At 41.1% G+C, this 18,913-nt stretch overlaps 1 protein-coding gene across 1 annotated transcript in view; it reads right to left on the bottom strand.

Annotated features, from left to right (window-relative positions):
* Positions 1 to 18,913, bottom strand: part of BMERB1 (bMERB domain containing 1) — a 46,823-nt gene that overhangs the window by 11,451 nt on the left and 16,459 nt on the right. The window contains exon 2 of the mRNA XM_005522910.2: positions 12,527 to 12,650. Within this exon, the coding sequence (XP_005522967.1) occupies positions 12,527 to 12,650 (124 nt within the window). The remainder of the gene's footprint in view (positions 1 to 12,526; positions 12,651 to 18,913) is intronic.

Here is an 18,913-nt window from a genome sequence, read left to right as displayed (position 1 = left end):
GGTCTGTAACAGCTCTGTGACCACACGAATTCCAAAGATCCTAAGTCAGATGACCTCTCCAGTCCCAGTTCTGCAGGGGGATGCATTGTGCTGTTGGACAAAAACTGAACCTGCCATCTGTACCAACCCCCTTAAGCACATGGAACATCTTTCCTCCCATCTGTGTCAAACAGCCTTTGTGTTTCATCCACTCCACAGTGCTGATTAGGAAAAAAAGTAATAAAAAAAAGGTTAACTGGCAAAAGGGAGGGCTGAAGGACATATGTGACCATGCCAAAGCTTCATCTATCTGACTTAATGAAAGCAGGATCTATGTCTGCTTGTAACTATAAAGCACATCCCACATCTGCTGGCAAATAACACTGAATGCTGGGCAACAGGTGCTGCCCTGGGCAAGAGTTGCCTTGTTGCCCTTGAAGAAAAGGGAAGAAGAGGAACTCCTGGAAAGGAAATCTCTTGGAAGGCCATTCAATCTGTACTGGTACTATGAACCTTCCTTTCTTTTCCGCCTTATGCTCTGCATGTTGGATGTGAGTAGTTACAGGAGTCCCAGAAGAAGTAAATGCTGTTTCAAAAAAGGTTAAATCCCAGTGTATTTCTCATTTGGAACCTGGATGGTCAACAGGGTTTGACTGAGAGCATCTTGGTATTATTATCAGACCTCTTTAGGAAGTAAAAAGAGCTTTTGGAAATCTTAAGGAGAGCAGCAATCTGCAGAGTAGAGGAGAAAAAATTCCTTTGCATCCCCTAACCTACAGAGGTTGTCTCTCTTCTCTGGAAGAGACGGTAAATTCTTTCCAGTCCCTGTGAAAATACTTCTCAGATTGTAGAAAAAACATCAGTGAAGCAAACAGCAGTTACAAGAAGGCAGTTTTTTCTCCAGATCTGAGCTTTAAATGTCTGCCCAGGAATCCTAAACACATGAGTTATGAGTATGATAAAAAATGTCTCTGGTTAGGAGCCCAAATCTATTCTTGGAGTAATTGCAATAGTATTGAACTAGGGATGAATTCTCAGTGTGCTTTCATGTATCCCTGACACACAGTCTGACTTCTGCTTTTCTTTCTTGATGGCTTATTGCAGAACCCCCTCTGTATGCTTGGAGATATCACACAAGCACGTATTATTCTTTTCTATCTTGGTATTTAAGCTATATCATCACAAGCAGACTCTCTGTTTGCCAGAAAGAAACAACAAAAAGCCAAACCTCATAATGAATAAACAGCATGAGCAGAAGATTTTCTAAACATGCCACAAAATGACAGGGAAATAAGTGGGTCGGGGAGCCTGCAGTGCTCTGGCACAGTGACTCAGCCCCATTACATGTTTCTGTGGTCCAGCTACCAGGGGAGAGTGCCCTGAGCATCGTCACTGCCACCCCATCCAGCAGCGAGGTGACAGCATGAGTCACCTCTGCTGTCACCATCTGCACTGAGGGGGAGCAGGGCAGGCAAACAGAGCACAGCCCTCCCATTCAGCTGTGCCCTGCAAGCCCCAAAGGCTGTGAAGATCATGGGAGGCAGGACTTAAAAAATTAACATTCTGTACCAGACACAAAAGAATTGTTTTGGTTTCAGTAGAAATTATTATTCAACAGCTGAATTTTTCTTTCTTTTCAGCCAAGGAAGAAAACCAAATTCCCCCATGTAAGACCTAGGTGCCATCTAGAGACATGCATAGGAAAAAGCAAAAAAATTATAGTGAAAGCCCATAGAAAAATCACTAAACACCTCCCTTAAAGGCCAGCCAAAAAAAGGAGATGGCCAGCAAGACAGACAAATACTTCATATTTGAATGTAAGAACTATCAGTAACAGCTACATAAGCATCAAATATCATTTTCATTGATTTCAGGATGAGCAGAGCAGTTCAGTGTGTCTAGAGGGCTTCTGCCTTTGCTGAATGACTTTCAAAGCTAGAAATAGATCTGTGCTCCCTCTAGCATGTCTGTAAGAGGAGGTCTGAGATTCCTTTGTTTTCTGTTATTGGATTAAAGTGCTTGAAGTTAAAAAAGGAATGTAGACCCGGATTGCTGGTTTCCTTCCCTCTCTTCCAGGAGGGTTTGCAGGCACTCTAAATTATTTTTAGTTCTGTTTTAATACATTCCTGCCCCAGGAGTAAAATACTTGTAATTGTTGGAGTTTCTGAAGACTTTGATAGTGCCAGTCTAGGAGCTGGCCTGAGAATCAGGTGTCATGCTAAGTCACAAGCTGACATGACCATGTAACTGAAGGTCTCAATGCAAGGATAAAAAGATCATCTCCTTGGTGGTGTCTCCAGTGAACATGCTGCAACCAGCCAAAAGCAACCAGTTGTGATGGAGAAATTTGGGGGATTGAAGTAAAGAGATGTGTAGAAATAAAGAGAATTGCTACAGAGATGGGGATGATGTCAAGCCGCAGATTCGAGGGACCTCAGTGGAAGCTGCCTTTGGGTCCTGCAGGTGTTTATGGCTTTGCCAAAGCTGTGGGGAATCTGCAGTGGTGAAAGTGTTCTTGGGACTACAAGAGCCAAATAAATTTATAGAATCTCTGAACTGTTAAGGTTGGAAAATGCCTCTAAGATTATAGAGTTCAACAGTTACCTCAGCACTGCCATGTTCACCACATCCCCAGGTGCCATGTGCACGTGCCTTTTGAACACTTCCAGGGATGGTGACTCTACCACTGCCCTGGGCAGCCTATTCCAATGCCTGATCATCCTTTCAGTCAAAACAATTTTCCTTATATCCAATCTAATCCTTTCCCTGTGCAATTTGAGCCCATTTCCTCTTGCCTTGTTGCTTGTTATGTGGGAGAAGAGACCGACCTCCACCTGATGCTCCTCTTCTATATTCAACACCTTTTTATCCCTGTCAGCTTGGCTTAGTTACTTAAATCTTCTAATTATAAATCTGTGAGATCACAGGCAACATTTAATGAATACAGAACTCGTTGTTTTAGTCATTATGGTGTGTGTTTATCACATTGTTATTTAGCTCAGCACCTGGTGCTGCTGGGGCTGGAGGACACAGAGCTGGCAATTAAGGTAACAGATTGCTGGCCAGCCTGCTGGGCAGGGCAGCTCACAAATCACAGGTCCTGTGATTAACTTACACTATTAATGTAAGTGGGTCTAACTTTTCTTGTTGAAAGTGCTCTCTGCTGGAGGAACAGTGCACAGAAGCTACTGAAGCACAATGTGCACAGTAATATAATTCAGCTATTGTTTCAGAGAATTGAAATGGTGTTTGAAATTCTCAGTCCCAGAAGGCTCATATTTAAGGTATATTTCACATAAATTCAGAGCAGTGTCTAGAGAGGCTGTCTGTTTTTCATTTTCACTGACATTGCTAAATTCTCTAGAGTTTGGCCATCTCCTCTGCCACTTACAAAGTTTTACTATGAATCAATAGTAACAAGAGTTTTCCTGAAATTGCCCCACTGTGGAGGCAAATATTCCTCCACGTGACAAAAATCAACTAAATTAATTTGTCTAAAAATGTACAGACAATAGAGAAGTCAGATTTAAATTCACAAGTATGCCCTTTGCAGCAGCATACAGAAGATTCTATCCAAAAGCAGACCTGGTTCATTTAAACTACTCTGGTAGTTCTGGTTTTGGATGTTAGGCACTGGAAAGAGGAAACTCTAGGTCTGGCTGTGCATTGCCTCCTGCAGAATCAATGACACACTTCCTTCTTCATTTACCTTCTTGTTTGACCTTCTCTTATTTTTAAAACCAGAAAAGCAACTATTTGTTATAACAGCTGAAAAGAATAGCAAGGTTTCTGGTATAAAATTAAACACTGACAGTCCCTTCCAAGGCTTTTCCATTCACTGGTTACTCTCCTATTTATAGCAGAAGACAACTGAGCAGGACCAGTGAAATACCACAGGGCAAGGGAGACACTTTATTAAAAACATCCTTGCCTAGAGGAAGCTCAGCTGTCCAAAAGTGGGGCCCAGGATCTGTGAGTGCCACGTGTGCCTGATGTGCTGGGTGGTCTCAGGGGGCTGTACCTTCCACTCCTGCAAACCAGAGCACAGGTAGCCAAGAACTGGGAAGTGAAAAACAGGCTGGAATAAAAGGTTACATCTGGAAATACAGTGCTAAATTTCTGCATTAAAAATGACAATGTCAAAAATCAAAGCTGCTCCCTCTTCTGTTAACAGCATTTTCTGTCAACCATAACACAGATTCAATGTAGAAAATGCTGTTTAAAGAAAATTCTCTATTAAAGAACTATTTTCCTAGCTGTCCAACAGAGACAATAACGAAATTTTTTTTCTGAGACAAAAAACATCTCAACTACCAAGTTTACAATTAATTAAATACTTTCTGAATGATATATTTATCATTATACACCACTAAAAAATTGCTTTTCCTTTCAGAGTATTTTAACAGACCATTTCACAACCACACATCTGAAAGTACGATGTTGTGTTTTCCTCTGGGGTTGATGGTTTGCTGTCAAACAGGACAAAGGAGACCTGAACTAAGGAAGGAACTGGTTTTCCTTCCTCTTGGGGAGCTGATCTCTGCACTTTAGCTTCAATCCAGAACTTTGCAATTCTGTCCTGAACTCATGTTTTTGAGGCTTCCAGCCTTCCATGTGAGGAGCTGGGAGACTTGGCAGAGCTGGACCTTACAGGAGTTCCCAGCTCTATATTGACATCCTTGATCCTTGGCAATCCCCTAGAAATGCTGTTCCTAATCTCAGAGACCTCAAGCTTTGACTGCCCAACAATTTGCATTAGCAAGCCAAGTTGTGCCATTTCACAGTCTGAAGTTTCCTGGTTATTTCCTCAAGGATTCTGGTTATTTGCAGTGTGCTTGGGAGGCAAAGGGGACACACAGTCACAGGCACAACTTCACCCTGCCTTGCAGAAGAGTCTGTGCCATGCCAGGCTGTATCAGTGGGACAGCCACAGTGCCCCTCTTACAGCTGGGCTTGGTGTTTTTCCTTATCTTATGAACCTGACAGCCTGACATTTATATTTATTGAATAATATGTATCATCACACAACTGTCTCCTTCTCTACACCTTCCCCAAGTCCATCCTATGTTCCTAAAGCAAGATACAATCAGAAAAAAAAAAAAAAAAAAAGGAAGGAAATCATAATAAGTGATACTGTATTGTTAAGATTCCAGAACTGTGAAGGAGAAAAGATTTATTGCTCCTTTCCATGAAAAGACAGATCTTATCAGAAAACACTGACAACAACAGCTCTATTCATGAACAAAAACATGGTTTTGCTGGTCTTAGTTATTTACACTGCAGTAACAGGTGCCAACTCAGGTGCCAAACTCAGTGAAAAGTACCAGATGTTGAACACATAAGTAAACAGTCCTAAGGGAATTCCTGCTTAACTTTAGATGACAGAAAACAGGGAATACGCAGTACAAAGGATAAAAAGGAGCAGCAAAATAATGAAAAGCACCCAAGAAAGCCAAAGTCAGAACACCTGCTTAGCAGTAATATACCCAGTAAGTTACCACTGCTATTCACACCTCTGCCTGTTTGATCTCCTTCCACTCTCCCTCCCTGTCACCCTGCACCAGGGTGATGCTCACTGTGGGGCTCTGTTGCCACACGAGGCACGACACCACTGAGAAATCAGAGTTGATGTCACATTAGAGACACATGTGTAAGAGTGTTAAAGTATTTGGTTCAAAAAAGAACTAAAATTTGAAATTAACTTTGTTCTTACAAAGAGCAATTACTGCTGCCTTTTCTCACCTGAGAATGGACCACTCCAAGTACTCATTTTTGTAGTACTTTGCAGCATTACTTTCTGAGTTCAGCCAATTACAAGACATCTGGTTTCATATTCCCACTTTGTGTCTAGTAGATTTACTGCACCCATTTTTAATTAAAACATGGGATTTCTAAGTCAGTTTATTTAAGGTTGTCATCACCAAGGGAAGTAACCTCTCACTTCAGAAGTTCTTGTGAACTTTGTTGTTGCTTCCCTTTGCAGCAGTTGCATTAAGGCAGGCAATCAGCAGAGATTCCTTCCTGCATTTAATTTAGTTTAATTTAATCTGTATTAAAATTCATATAAAAATGTGTACTGGTATTTTAAATGCAGAACATGTAAATATCAGTGTGCTGGTATTTATTACCATACTGCAAATGACACAAAGGTGAGACTCCTATCTGACCTCTGTGGATGTCCTGCTGTTCTTAGAAGGAATATGGACTTCACATTTTTCTCCACAAATTTGCCCTAAATCTGAGATTCTACTATTATTCCCAACACCCTCCAGAATGATCATTACTGACTATCCCATCTCTAACTACTCCCAGCAGTGGATACATCAATATCACAGCAGGACAACAGAGATTTATGGGTTTTCCAAACTGGGAGAAGGATAAAGGTTAAAAAGGCAAGTAAAGAAAAATTAAGCCTGATTTGAAGCAAGAAAACAACCACCTAACTAGGGATGAATTATGTACTCTGGACAGCTAGTGAAGCTGTGGGAATGCAAAGTCAAGTTGCAGCAAACTTTTCTACATAAAAGGACTGGGATTTCAAATAAGCAAACATAATAGTGTAAAGTGGTCTAAAATCCTGAATAGAACTGTGGAGAATTTGGATGATGTAGATGTTATGAGCACTCAGGAGAAGAGGGAGTCATCTACTAATGTGCAGTGAGTGTACAAAGACAACGACCAATTTTAATTCAGAGTCAGTGTGGAGGTGAATTTGGCCTCTTCACAGAATTAGTTTAGTGATGCAATAACCACACAGACATTAAGCAAATACAACATTGTATTTACAGCATTTTTACATATTAAAAAAATGTTTAATGAGTAAAATGTTTTCAGTAATTGCCTAAAGCAACCTAATAGGGCTTTATGTTTAATATCTTTTATTCCCTACACATTAAAAACCTGCCATTCAGTATCACCCACATGGCAGAAATAACCATCTCAAGACAGCAATCACAGGTGGAAGCAACTTCCACAGTTTTAGCTCAAGGTCAATCCAATAAAGCTGGCTTCAAACTTTGCTTTCCATCTGGAAAGCCAGCAGTATCAGGCACTGGCAGAGTTCCCACAGTCTGTGTTTCGTGATGACAGTGGATGCTGTTTTATAAGAATTCCATGCCTTTCCACAGGAACAGGCAGTAACGGTTGGTGAGATGATCTCACCTTTACTAATAATATTTACTGAGTCCCAACATGCTAATGCATTCTAAAATGCATTAATTTTGCACTACAAATGATTTTGAAGTTCAGTTTTGATCTGCTCTGTATCACATAGAGGTCTGAGGGTTTGCTGCCTCTCCCATGACACATGCATCATCCATTTTTACAACCATGTCTTTCAGCACAGTAGATTTCCATGCCCCCAGCCATCCTAAACTGCCAATGAAGCCAAACACATCCACAGCAGCAACACATTAAATGTGTGACAAAGAGGATGCTGCCCGAGCAGCTCCCTCAGCCTCTGGGTCTGTTATCTCGCCAGGAAAGAAAAAAAAAAAGGAAGTGGGACAGGAGAATCAGAAAGGAAGAGAGAGTGTGCATGTTCTGAAGTGGTGTGTTTGCTTTCCTCAACAGCACAGACAGATTGAACATTTACACTTTGACCCAAAACTCTTTATGCAGAACGTTTTAAGAAAGGAGCTGAGAGAAGCCTGAGAAGCGGAGGGGGAATGCTGGCAGGCTATAAACTGATGCTTTTCTGTACATATTGTCTCCTTCATATCAATATATGCTGAGTTCCCGGCTATTCTAAAAACAAACCAAGAGTTGGAGATAGCATATGATGGCTTCAAGCTATATTTTCATTTCCTGGGCTGACTGGAGATGGTCACAACAACTCCTGGCATAATTTTATGAAATTTCATAGTATCAGTATCATTGAAAGAGAGATGCTACAAACAAACAATTTCTGCATAACCTGGACAGATCCTGAGGAGGCCCATCCTGGGCACTAAGCAAGGCAGGGTCTTGAGACAAAAATAGGATTCAATAATAGAATTACAGACTAAATCACAGTGTGTCTACCCTGCTGTGACTTTGCCTGAGATAAAATATGATTGTGCAATATAAATTGTGGCATTACCTAATTGAGGAAGTCTTGATTTTATAATCTGAAAACTGTCTCCTTATAAACTTCAGGTGATTCTTCATAGAGAGCAGGTATTCAGCTAGAAGTGATGTGGATTTCCTGGTTATGAAGAGTACAGCTGATTTCAGCTGCCCTCTTTTTTTTTTAAGGAGGAAACAAAAATGAGGGGCAAAGCAAAGGACACATTTACAAAGGCTAATACCTGACTTGCAAGGCACAATGGCTTGGGGAACATCATGACCTGTTAGTGCATTGCTTCAGCTCATTTTGCTTTCTTTGTTTCTTTGTATTGATAAAAAGAAAAACAAGAATTATCAGGAAAATGGCCTCTTATAAAGTATGCACTATAGGATGAATTATTTCACTGTAGTATATAGCAAATGGATAAAAGAGTTCATCTGCTCTCCTTGCTGTTCAAATCAAAAAAATTCAGGGGGCAGGCCAAGAATAAGATGTCACACATCTATTTTTATTGAGTTTCATACAGCAGAATTTAAAAAGCTGTGTTTTGCAATAAAAATTATTACAAATTTGAAAATCAGAGATGTCAGTTGGAGTTTCTATAGTGTATATTTCTGCTTCACTTCAGAGTTCCAGAAAGTCACACTGTTTAAATGTATCTTTGTGTGACAACACTTCATCTTTAAGTGCTTTAGCTTTTAATTACTGAAATGAGGTCTTACATTATGTTTAGTGTACTAGTAAGGGATTTCCACTTCTCTCTGTGAGGCAGAGGAAAAAGAGTGTACAAAGGACTGAAAAGTAGTACAAAAGAATGAAAAATCATGTGTTTTGAAACTGTACAGATATTTATGGTCTTCACTTAAAAAATGTTGCTGTTTCATTTTTAAACAGGGTAAAACCTGTTTCCACTGTTCTCACAGATGGTTTTTTCTCTATTTTGGGGAAGTTTTTTTTTAATACAGTGATAGGCAGACTACAGAAATATCTGTGCTTGTCTGAGAGTGAATCCTTGGTCTGTCACTAAAAACCAGTATGTGCTGCTGTGTGGGACTGGGGAGGGCACATCATTTGTGGGCCTGGTGTAGAGAGGCAGTGAAATTGCAACACATTCTTAAAAGATATCTTCTGAATTTTAAAATAATTTTGATGGGTAGTAGTACATGTCCAGCAGTCAGTGGGTCCCTTCCAGCTCCAACTGTTCTGTGATTCTGCTATGCCAAGGACTGTCTCATGCAGAGTTTGTGCTTTACAAACCACAGCTGAGGAACTGCCAGACACAGCACTGCCTTATTGATCACCTCATGTAGCAGCAGGAACAGCTTTTCCTTGGTCACAGACTGAAGTGGGAAAAATGCAAATCAACTGCATGTCCATTGAACATCTAGACCTTGCTAGGGCTCTTTTCCAGGTGGGTTTGTTGGGGGTTTTTTAACTGGCTGATATGCTAAGCTAGAGCATTTCTCTGCCTAATGTCCTTATTTCACGGCTATCACATCTGCATCTTCTTCAAGGAAAACAGTAAATTCAATAAGCAGCTTTAGAGCATATTCCTTCCATGGATTAAACCTGACAGAGGAAGAGCTTGCTGCTGTTTCCATCAGCAGCAGGTCTAGCTTGCAGTGTTTTGTTTTCTTATTCTTGAGCATATTTTTAAATGCAGGGAAGAGCTGTGGCACCTGCTGTGTGTGCAAGCAGAGCTGACAGGCCGTGTGTGCCCATGGTAGGAGGGAGCCACGGGCGCCCTGAGGGCTGGGGCACACTCTGAGCACAGCTCCAGAGCATGGCTTTCTTCAAGCACAGCTACAGTGAACTTCTCCTGCTTTAGGATCTGGCTAGATGTGAATAAAAAGATCAGTCAGACAGACAGCAAGAATGAACCATTACTTTAAAAAATGTAGCTGGAAATGTGAGCTGTGGCTGGATGTGCAAGTGATACAGAATCATTTCATCATGTTCATGCTTTCATAAAAACTATAAAAAAACCCAATTTAACCGAAGAGAATTTCTATTCTGTTGCTAACAGCATGAAAGGCAAAGAAGAGAATACAAACATACCACACAGTTTCTCTAATACTATGTGTATGTTTTATCTTTTTGCTATAATTAAAGGCAAAGCTAAAGCAGATGCAAGAACTAAAGGGATGTGGCTCTCATTAAAGCTGCTTTGGCACTCTGTGGTCCGAGTGTAGGTGCAGGGCTGCTTGTTAGCACTGTTCAAAGCTGAGTCTGCCTTAAACCTGTCTGAGGAGCCTCAGCTTCATGTGGTTGGCTGTATAGGTCATTCCCAGGGGAATCTAGTCCTGTCAGAAGAAATCAGTTACTAAAATTCATGACCTACATACAGACTTCTCGTCTTTGGATGCTGGAAATTCATTACTTCAGAAATCAAATTAAAAAATATATATATGGCTCCATATAGAGTCTTCCACAAAATGTCTATGAATTAGAGTTTATGTAGTTTGCTTAGTGAAACAGATACAAAACTTGGACCACTGAGGTAACCATGACTTGTGCTGTTAATCTCAGCAACAGGTCATTAAAATACATTTGTCACTAAAAGATGTTTTTCATTGAAGACAAATGTAGCCAAGCCCTTCTGTCAGTGTAAACTATCCAGCATGAGAGGCAATAAAGAAGAGGTGCTGCTGTATTACCTGGGTTTCACCAGCAACATGCTTTTCCCTGGCCATTTCATTCAGTGGTGTTAACAAACTGAATTTAACTGCCTCAAGGATTAATGAGCAGAGTCAGAATATTCTGCCACACGGCAGGGAGCAGCTGGGCTAGAAAGCTGTGTGAATACCCCTAGAAAAGTGGTCACCTTGCTCTGCTGCAGCTGAAGGAATGAGAGGGTCTGTGACTGCGGCTCTCCATGACAGAAAAGACAGGAACTGGGGCCACCTCTGCAGTGGTGCCTGTCACTGCCTGCTCTGCCAGCCCCTGGGCCAAGCCTCACAGAGACTGAAGCTCGGCACAGCTCTCCTGCCTGTGCCAGGGAGAGGCTGGGAGTGCTCCTGGGCACCTCCAGGCAGTGTGTGAGAATGAGATCTAACCCAGGCGGAGAGCAGTTGCACAGTGTGAACGTCAGTTCTATTCCCTTTTCAATCAGCAAGCTCTCCTGTGTTAAATCCCTTACTCAAACACCTGCCAGGCAATACAGAGTAAAGAGTGTGAGCATGGGGAAATGAAAAGAACAGACTGGATACCAGAACAAACAGAACAATTGCTCTCATTCACAGGAGCAGTTTATTTCAGTGCTTTGTTTGATATAGAAAATGTCAAGAGAAGTGTAGGGTTCAATGACGAGGCTTCTCCCAGATTAAATTTATGTACAAACCAATAACCAAGTAGTCACTTGACTACCAGGAGCAGGAGTGGCAAAACCTTTCCTGTCCACTTTGCTTGTACCACTATGGCATTACTAAAGGTCAGTGCCACTGTTACCAGTCCTTATTCCAAAGGTGTCTAAGCAGAGATTCTGGGCAGAAGTCTTCTGGGATAATACTCAAAGAGAGATGTCTGTGCTGTTTGCAGAGGGGTGAGGCTCCCAGCTGCTGGCAGTGCATGTCAGGGCACTAAAATTAACCTCTAGTGTAAGGGTCAAAGTACCAGTCCCCTGTACTTTAACATGAGCAGAAAGCCAGTGGGTTTTTTCAGGCTACTGAAGCTTCATTAATGCAATGGGTTTGGGTTCAGCAGGTTTTAGAGCTACTGAAGTTCTTGGCCTGTCAGTAAAGGCGTTTGTTCCTGACCTCAGATACTCACAGACTGAGGACACTTCAAAATAATACACTTCTTATTAATAAGTTCTGATCTTCTAAATTTGATGATTTAGGAATATTAACCCTATTTCCTTCACCATCAGAACTGGATTAATATTCATGAACCTTCAGTGAGGCTCCTATGCCTGACCTTTGTGGCAATTTTAAAAATCCCTCTTGGAGTATTGCTATTTAATTTGATATATCAGAAAGTGTTTTGTGTTCATAACTTAATGGCTTCCATTTAACAAATGTCAAATCTTGGCTGCTATTAGTGCAGAACACAATGTGCTCTCTTGTGACATGAACTGTCTAAGACCGCTAATGAAGTAGGAATAAAGTCTGATTTAGGTTAGACTGTGGAAGCTTCAAATCCCTTACCTGTTGATATTTTGTTCAGACAAATATCCTTGCCACTAAGGACTGAAAGCAGGTACGAAAAGATGCTCCATAGACACATACTTTGCTAAAGTTTCCTTTTGTAAGTAAGAGATCTGTTTTATGCATTCTGCAAATCGTGCTGAATAAAAAAAAAGGTCCTGAATAAAAAAAAGGTAATTTCCTTTGCAACTACAAAAATCATTTCCCAAAGGCATTTTGTAAGTGCTCACCTATCTGGGATGCTCTTTATCTTTCTCCCTTTTAAAATGTCAAGCAGATAAAAGTCTTCTAAATACCATTCTTTCCTATTTTGATTAATTTTGCATAGTGTTTTCCCAGAAGGATTGATACTTACATAAACCTGAGTTCTGATTCTCTTCTGACTAAGACTTCCCGAAGTCTCTGGATCTTTGCCATCTCCAGCTCAATTTCCTCAGGCATCATTGTTGTTTCAGCCATTGAAATGATGTCAAGTTGATCTGTGTGGAAGCAAAGCAAATGAATTACGCCAGTCAGACTGCCTTAATGGTGTTTTTCAGGAATGTAAATTAAATCACAGAGCTACCTAACTACGGAGTAATTAATTCAAGCAGTAAAACATATTCTACTTGAATGCTGTGCTGACTGGTTTCTCTATTGTTTTGCTTATTACTTGCAATGTAACCGTTTAGAAGTTAAATACTCCCTAAGCCAAAGTGACAAGCATTTCGTTAGTCAGGCTCCATCATTCCTCTGAGGAATCCCAACCCTGTCCACAGCTACAGCCACCATCTCTTAACTGATATCACCACAAACTGACTGCTACAAAACCCTCTCAGGGCAATTACTCACAGCTCTGAAGAGCCCTACCTTGGTGCAGGCAACACAAACTCATGAATGTTTCCCACCTTTAACCCTTCTAACTCTCCATGCTGCTCCACCCTCAGAGCTAAAGCCCAGCCCCACCAAGAGCAGCCAAGGATGCGATCAGAAATGATTCAGGACCTCATCCTGCGAGGGGCTGAGTGTCTCTCACAAGGGCATTGAAATTGGTTGAGGATTCAAAAAGCACTTTGCAGTAATAACCTGGCAGCTGGTAAGGCCAGGGTGCTTCTGTGATTATTTCTCCATAATTGATGGATTGCCTCTGTAACCCAGAGAGAAACAGGGCTATGGACTGTGTTCCCTGAACGTAAAGCAACCAATTTATATAAGATGGGTTTGGAAAAGGAGCTGCTTGGCCTCTGGAAAACCCCATTCCAAGGGTTCATCATACCTGGCCTCCATGCTAATCAAGAATTTAGACACTAAAAAATAGGTTGGCTGCATATTTTTGTACCCAAACAGAGACATATTCTTACAAGAAGGCTTGTTTCAGCTCTATTGATTTGAAAAGGGGAAAATAGAGAGGTCAAAATGTACTCAGCATAATTATGTAGAAAACAGCAGACAAAAAGCAGAAAATAAGCTGTTCAATTAATTAAGACGAGACAAATTCTGAAGTCCCTCATGACAGACTAAGCACAGCTGAGAAGAATTTCTGACAAAAACTTAGAGTAGGAATGAAACTACAAAAACTCAACATACAGCCCTGTATGAGCTCAGTTCACAGTTCTCCCAAAATGGAAGAAAAGTAAAAACATTCTGTACTATATAAATAAAATAGATTTCCCTTGTATTTAAAAATAGATAAAATATTTTTTTAAAGTTATCTTGCTACTATTACCTGCTAGTTTTGACTTCATTTCTTAATGAAGAAAGTGGGGGAACAAATATAAAAAAATCACGGTTTTTTTTCAAGATAACAGAATCTTGAAAAAAAAAAAATGAGACAGATTTTGAAATGTCTGTCATGAGTGAGCAGCCATGTTTCAGTAGTTCTTTTTAACCTCAAATTGCAAAACTGGTCTGTAAAGTAAGACTGTGTTGTGTGTCTGAACACACAAATGCTGCCTGTACAAGATGGATTTCCCTATTAGAAATCATCATGCTTGTTGGAGTATATTTAGTTGATGTGTAGCCAAAATATCATGAGGTTCTCACAGGCCCACCTCTCATTTTCACTGCTTGCCAGAAATATAAGCAGGAGATGGGAAGTTATTCTGATGATAACATGAATTAAAGCAAATATTACTGGAAAATAGGGATATAAGCCATAAATAAATTACACATACATACATACGTATTATAAAATTAGTTCTCAAGAGCTCAGAAAACAGAAAAGAAAAAAAAATATTACTTGCACTCTGCAGCTCCAGCTGTAAGTGCCCTGGTGTCGCCCCTGGTGCGGGGTCAGCCTCCACCCTGGGATTTCAACAATTCAGGAACAAACAAGCCTTATGGCCCAGTGATGTGCTTAAACCAGCACAGGAATTAGTGTGACAGGCAGAAATCTACTCTGACCCCTTGCAGAACAGTCAGAGATTCTCCTTCACATCCCACTCAATGTGTGATTGAACCAGAGAAAATATTTTTGAAAGCGATCCAAAATCATGCAGTGTTTCCAAAAGAATCAAAACCGCAAGCAAGGCAGCGGAAGTTTGAAAATAGAGAGAAATAAATACAGAAAGCATCAGATATTAGCTCACAGCCTGTTTGCAAGCTCATAGGTGTGGCTGGAGCAATGGAACAGAGCACAGGTGTGAGTTCAGGTCAGGATTCCCACCTCAGCACTGAGATCCTCACAAATCACCAGCCTCTCTGGGTCTCAGCTCCTCTTCAAGCATTGTGGATAACTGGCCTACCTGGCAGCAGCTGTGTTGAAGGATAATTAATTATTTTTCAAAATATGGTTTGAGCTCCTAGGATGTGAACCACTGGGGAAGTTTATGTTAACATTATTGAGCCTTTAAGTAAAGCTCTGTCCCAGTGAGCAATGACACCTCCAGTGCTTTCAGACATGATTCAGAGCAGCTTCACGCAGAAGTCTCTTATATTTTCAAAAAATAAATAATGAACATTTCATTCTGTTTAAAGCAGGTATGCAACTATATTTTTAGCACATATTGAGCTGTTTTTTTTCTGTTAATGAGACAAAATTCATAAAGCAGAAGTGGAGACAACACTGAGATTAGTCACAGCCAGTGACAGGGTGAAACTATTTTGTCTGTTCTGCAATCTCCAGGATAATTTTCAGTGGCAAAGAAACAAGTAAAATGATATTACTGTATGCACAAAAAGATATTAGCATGAAAATAATTACTATAGAGAAATAAAATTATCAAGCTATTACATATACTGAGAGGGACTGAAGAGGTAAACCTGAAGTTATTTGTGCATAATTTTGCTTCAATTTAAATGCAGACTGGTATAGGTAAACTGGGTATTAACTTAATGATCACGCTTCATCCTCAGTGTGCCAGCCAGAAATAGAACAGTAGCCAGATGTGTTTAAAAGCAAAAAAAAAAAAAACAAATTGCCTATTAAGTCAATAAGCCCAGAGAAAACGTTAAAAGAAGCCTGAATTGACACAATGAGAAATGGGAGAATGCCTTACACCTGGTGCCAATAGCTTCACACCAATTGGTAAGGGATACTGGAATTAATTCTCAGCAAAGATCCTACTGCTGTCACTGGGGTCACAAAGATAGGACGGGCTCCCTGTGCTCTGCAGCCATTTCATTGTCCTTTGGGGTTGCTGTTAGCATTGTAAACACCAGAGGCATGGAGAAGGTGAGGGGTACCAGTGCCCAAAGGGGCCCAAACCCACGCTGCAACAGCAGCAGGCTGAGCTCCATGAGCTCCAGGAACCCTCAGGCACTGGCAGATGTGCAGCCTGGAGGCAGAACAGCACAGGGATACACAGCAAGTACAGGCTCTGCTGGGCCAGGGGCCTTCCAGGATAATTCATCCTGTCTTCATTCATGGCTGTGTTGCTGTTGGAAACCCACTCAGCCTTCAAGAGCCATCTCAGTCATTCAGCAAGAGGTGAGCTCCAGCACAGGGTAAGGGCAATGGCCCAGCTCTCTCCCACTTCTCTTTTTCATCTTTAACATGGGTGAGCCATCGTAAATGAGACTCTGTTCAATCCACAACTGCTGAGAGCTCTTTAAAGGCTGGTGGCACAGAGCAGCTGCATGGCTTCTCTGATGTGGACACCACTCAGCAGCAGAGCTGCTCTTCAGCACACTCAGCACGTTGTGGTGCTCCAGTTAAAAATTATTTTAAGCCATTGTTCTAGACTGGACTTAGATTGAGCAATCTGAGACCTACTTCCACTCCCTTAAATTGTCTAATAATAATATAATCCTTGTTAAGGAAATGTTAATGGATAAGTTTTGTTACAAATCTGGGTCAGCACTTTTGGGATTTTTTCAAAGAATTCAGTGAAATTTTCAAGCTAATCCTTTTTCGCTGAAGTATATTAAGTGCTAATAGAGCAAAGTGCCGCAAAAAAACTCATAATGCTACTTCACATATCAAAACCAAGATTCTCAAGACCACTAATAGTTGATGAGACAAAGCAGAAGTAAGCAGGAGGCACAGGTCAGAAATAGATGAAGAGAGAACCAGCTAGATCCACTTAAAACCAGCAGGCTTGGTGGGAATTGAAATAGTAACATAATGCAGAAAAATTATTTGGTTATAGTTCAAACTATTCCATATAAAAATATGTTCATGTGAAAAGAATCAGATTATTCCTGTAGTTTGTCACTAGCATGTCACCCAGAGGCATGAATGGCTAGCCTTGCAGCCAGGCATTTTACTATACCTTTTGTTGTTGCCTCAGAGTTGATTTTTTTTCTGTTTGATTTAATCCTTCTGGTGCAGGATGCAGTGGCCAATAACTAACCTGTGTAGGAAAAACTACATTTAATTGCTTATTTCTAATCTAGCCTGCTGCAGCATTCTATTACTGTGAATCCTAGCAATTACTAAATTTGGTATGTGTGTGGCACGGTATTTATTCAATGCTTTATGATAGAATTACCATATAAATACAATACAAACAGCTGCAATGTGTTTTGTTCCTGGACTGCCTGAGAGGCTGCAGTCTTGTGCAATTTTAAAAGGGTAGACTGGGGGAAAGGGGAAAAAGGGTCAGTAGCAGTGTGGCAGTGAGCTGATTGTTGAGGCAGTGAGCACATCCCACACTCCTGCTGCTTTCACTGCCTGGCTCACTTGGTTTGGACACAGGCAGCAGTCTGGCTTTGGGAAGCATCCCAGGAATGTCCTCATCCTGCTGCAGAGTACAGCTCACAGTCCATTTCAGGGGTTCTTTCAGAAATGCTGTCATCTCTTTTCCCTCGAGGCAATCTCTCCTCTCTGCTTGTCAATTTTTTCTCCTGTTTCATCTCTTGCACCAAGAACAGGCTGGTGATGGCACCAAATTCAGTAAAAGTTGGGATGGTGCTGCTGGTTGCATCAGGCCTCAGTGACCAGCTAATAGGCTGCACTGAGGCAGCAGCAGCACAGATACCTGGTGAGTTTAACACTGTGGAAAATTAATCTCTAAAGATTAGGGATTAAGAATAGGAGTGTGCAGAGGCTATTACTGGAGGATCAAAAAGCTAATGTGCTACTCCAGTCACAGTCAGATGTGCAAAAGCTCTCAGAATCACTGCTTCCACTGCTGTCAATAACACAGCTGAATTTTGGTTATAGCAGGAAGCTGATTTTTTTTTTTCTTCTTATTGTGCCTGTTGTAATTTTTGAATCCTTCTTGCTACTTCTCCACAAATGGAGAAACACATTTAAATTTTGAGATCTCTAGCATGTAGAGCCATGAACTGCACTTTGGGCTGACACAAGGAGCACATCTCCTTCACAAGTGGCAGATGTGCTTTGTTCCTGCAAGCAGTAGCAGCCAAAACTTTCCAACAAAAATGTCTGCTGGAAAATGCCAGAGAAGTGGCATTCAGAGTATTTGGGGGATAACACATTGGACTCAATACATTTACTATAAAGTCAAAAAGAATCCCTCTGTGCAAAGACCCTTGTTTCATTTTAAGTGCATGTGGATCCAGAACAGCCTTGCACTTCTGGAAATGTTCAATTCCAAAAATAATCAGAGGTTTCAACTGCAATGCAGCTCCCAGATGTTCAAGGGTTAACTTTAGAGCCCTGAGATATTGGCTTAAACCAGGCATCAAAGCTTCAAATATCTTTGCCAGACAGCAGGGCACCCAGAAATCCCAAAGGTGTTTTTTTCACATGCTCCATGTCTTAGCATAAATCTCTGGGCTGGCGGAATCCCCTTACAGCTTGGCTTTGCAACAGGCAGCTGTGAAAGCTGGCAGCTCTAGGGATCCTCTTTGGCAGGAAGGATCCAGAGATGCCTCCTGAAAGCTGATTAAACACCAGGATCTCTGGGAGTGTCATGGTCATCAAATATCCCTGCTTCTCAACTGTCATTTGGAGAAGAAGAAAAAGAAGCAGGAGATTTATCTGATTGGTGGGGAATTGTGGCACATCCGTGCTTCCAGCAAACCTGAAGCACAAAGCACTGGCCACTTCAGCTCTGTGCTGTGTAAAGACCATTTAAGTTCTGGGACAAACTCTGGGACTTATGCAGTCCCTTGTATCTGGTCCATTCTGCAGCTCCTCAAGCAAGAGATCAGAATTTCATGTCTGTAGAGAGACACATATGATTAATTTTTTTCTCTGTTCATTCACCTCTGCTCATTCAAAACCCACCACAGATCATTCTGTTTGCCATATCATTTCCTCCCCAAGAACTATTAATTCATCTGCTGTGACTGGTGATGGCTTTGTCCATCAGTCAGCTGTAGTCTGGGTATAAAAGCACAATTTTAACATTGG

The sequence above is a fragment of the Pseudopodoces humilis genome, chromosome 18 (genome assembly GCF_049639895.1).
Source record: "Pseudopodoces humilis isolate 2021_Gansu_Grassland_sample_001 chromosome 18, ASM4963989v1, whole genome shotgun sequence".
NCBI lineage: Eukaryota > Metazoa > Chordata > Aves > Passeriformes > Paridae > Pseudopodoces > Pseudopodoces humilis.
The sequence above is the reverse complement of the archived record's forward strand: the minus strand, read 5'-3'. Positions and strand labels throughout refer to the sequence as shown.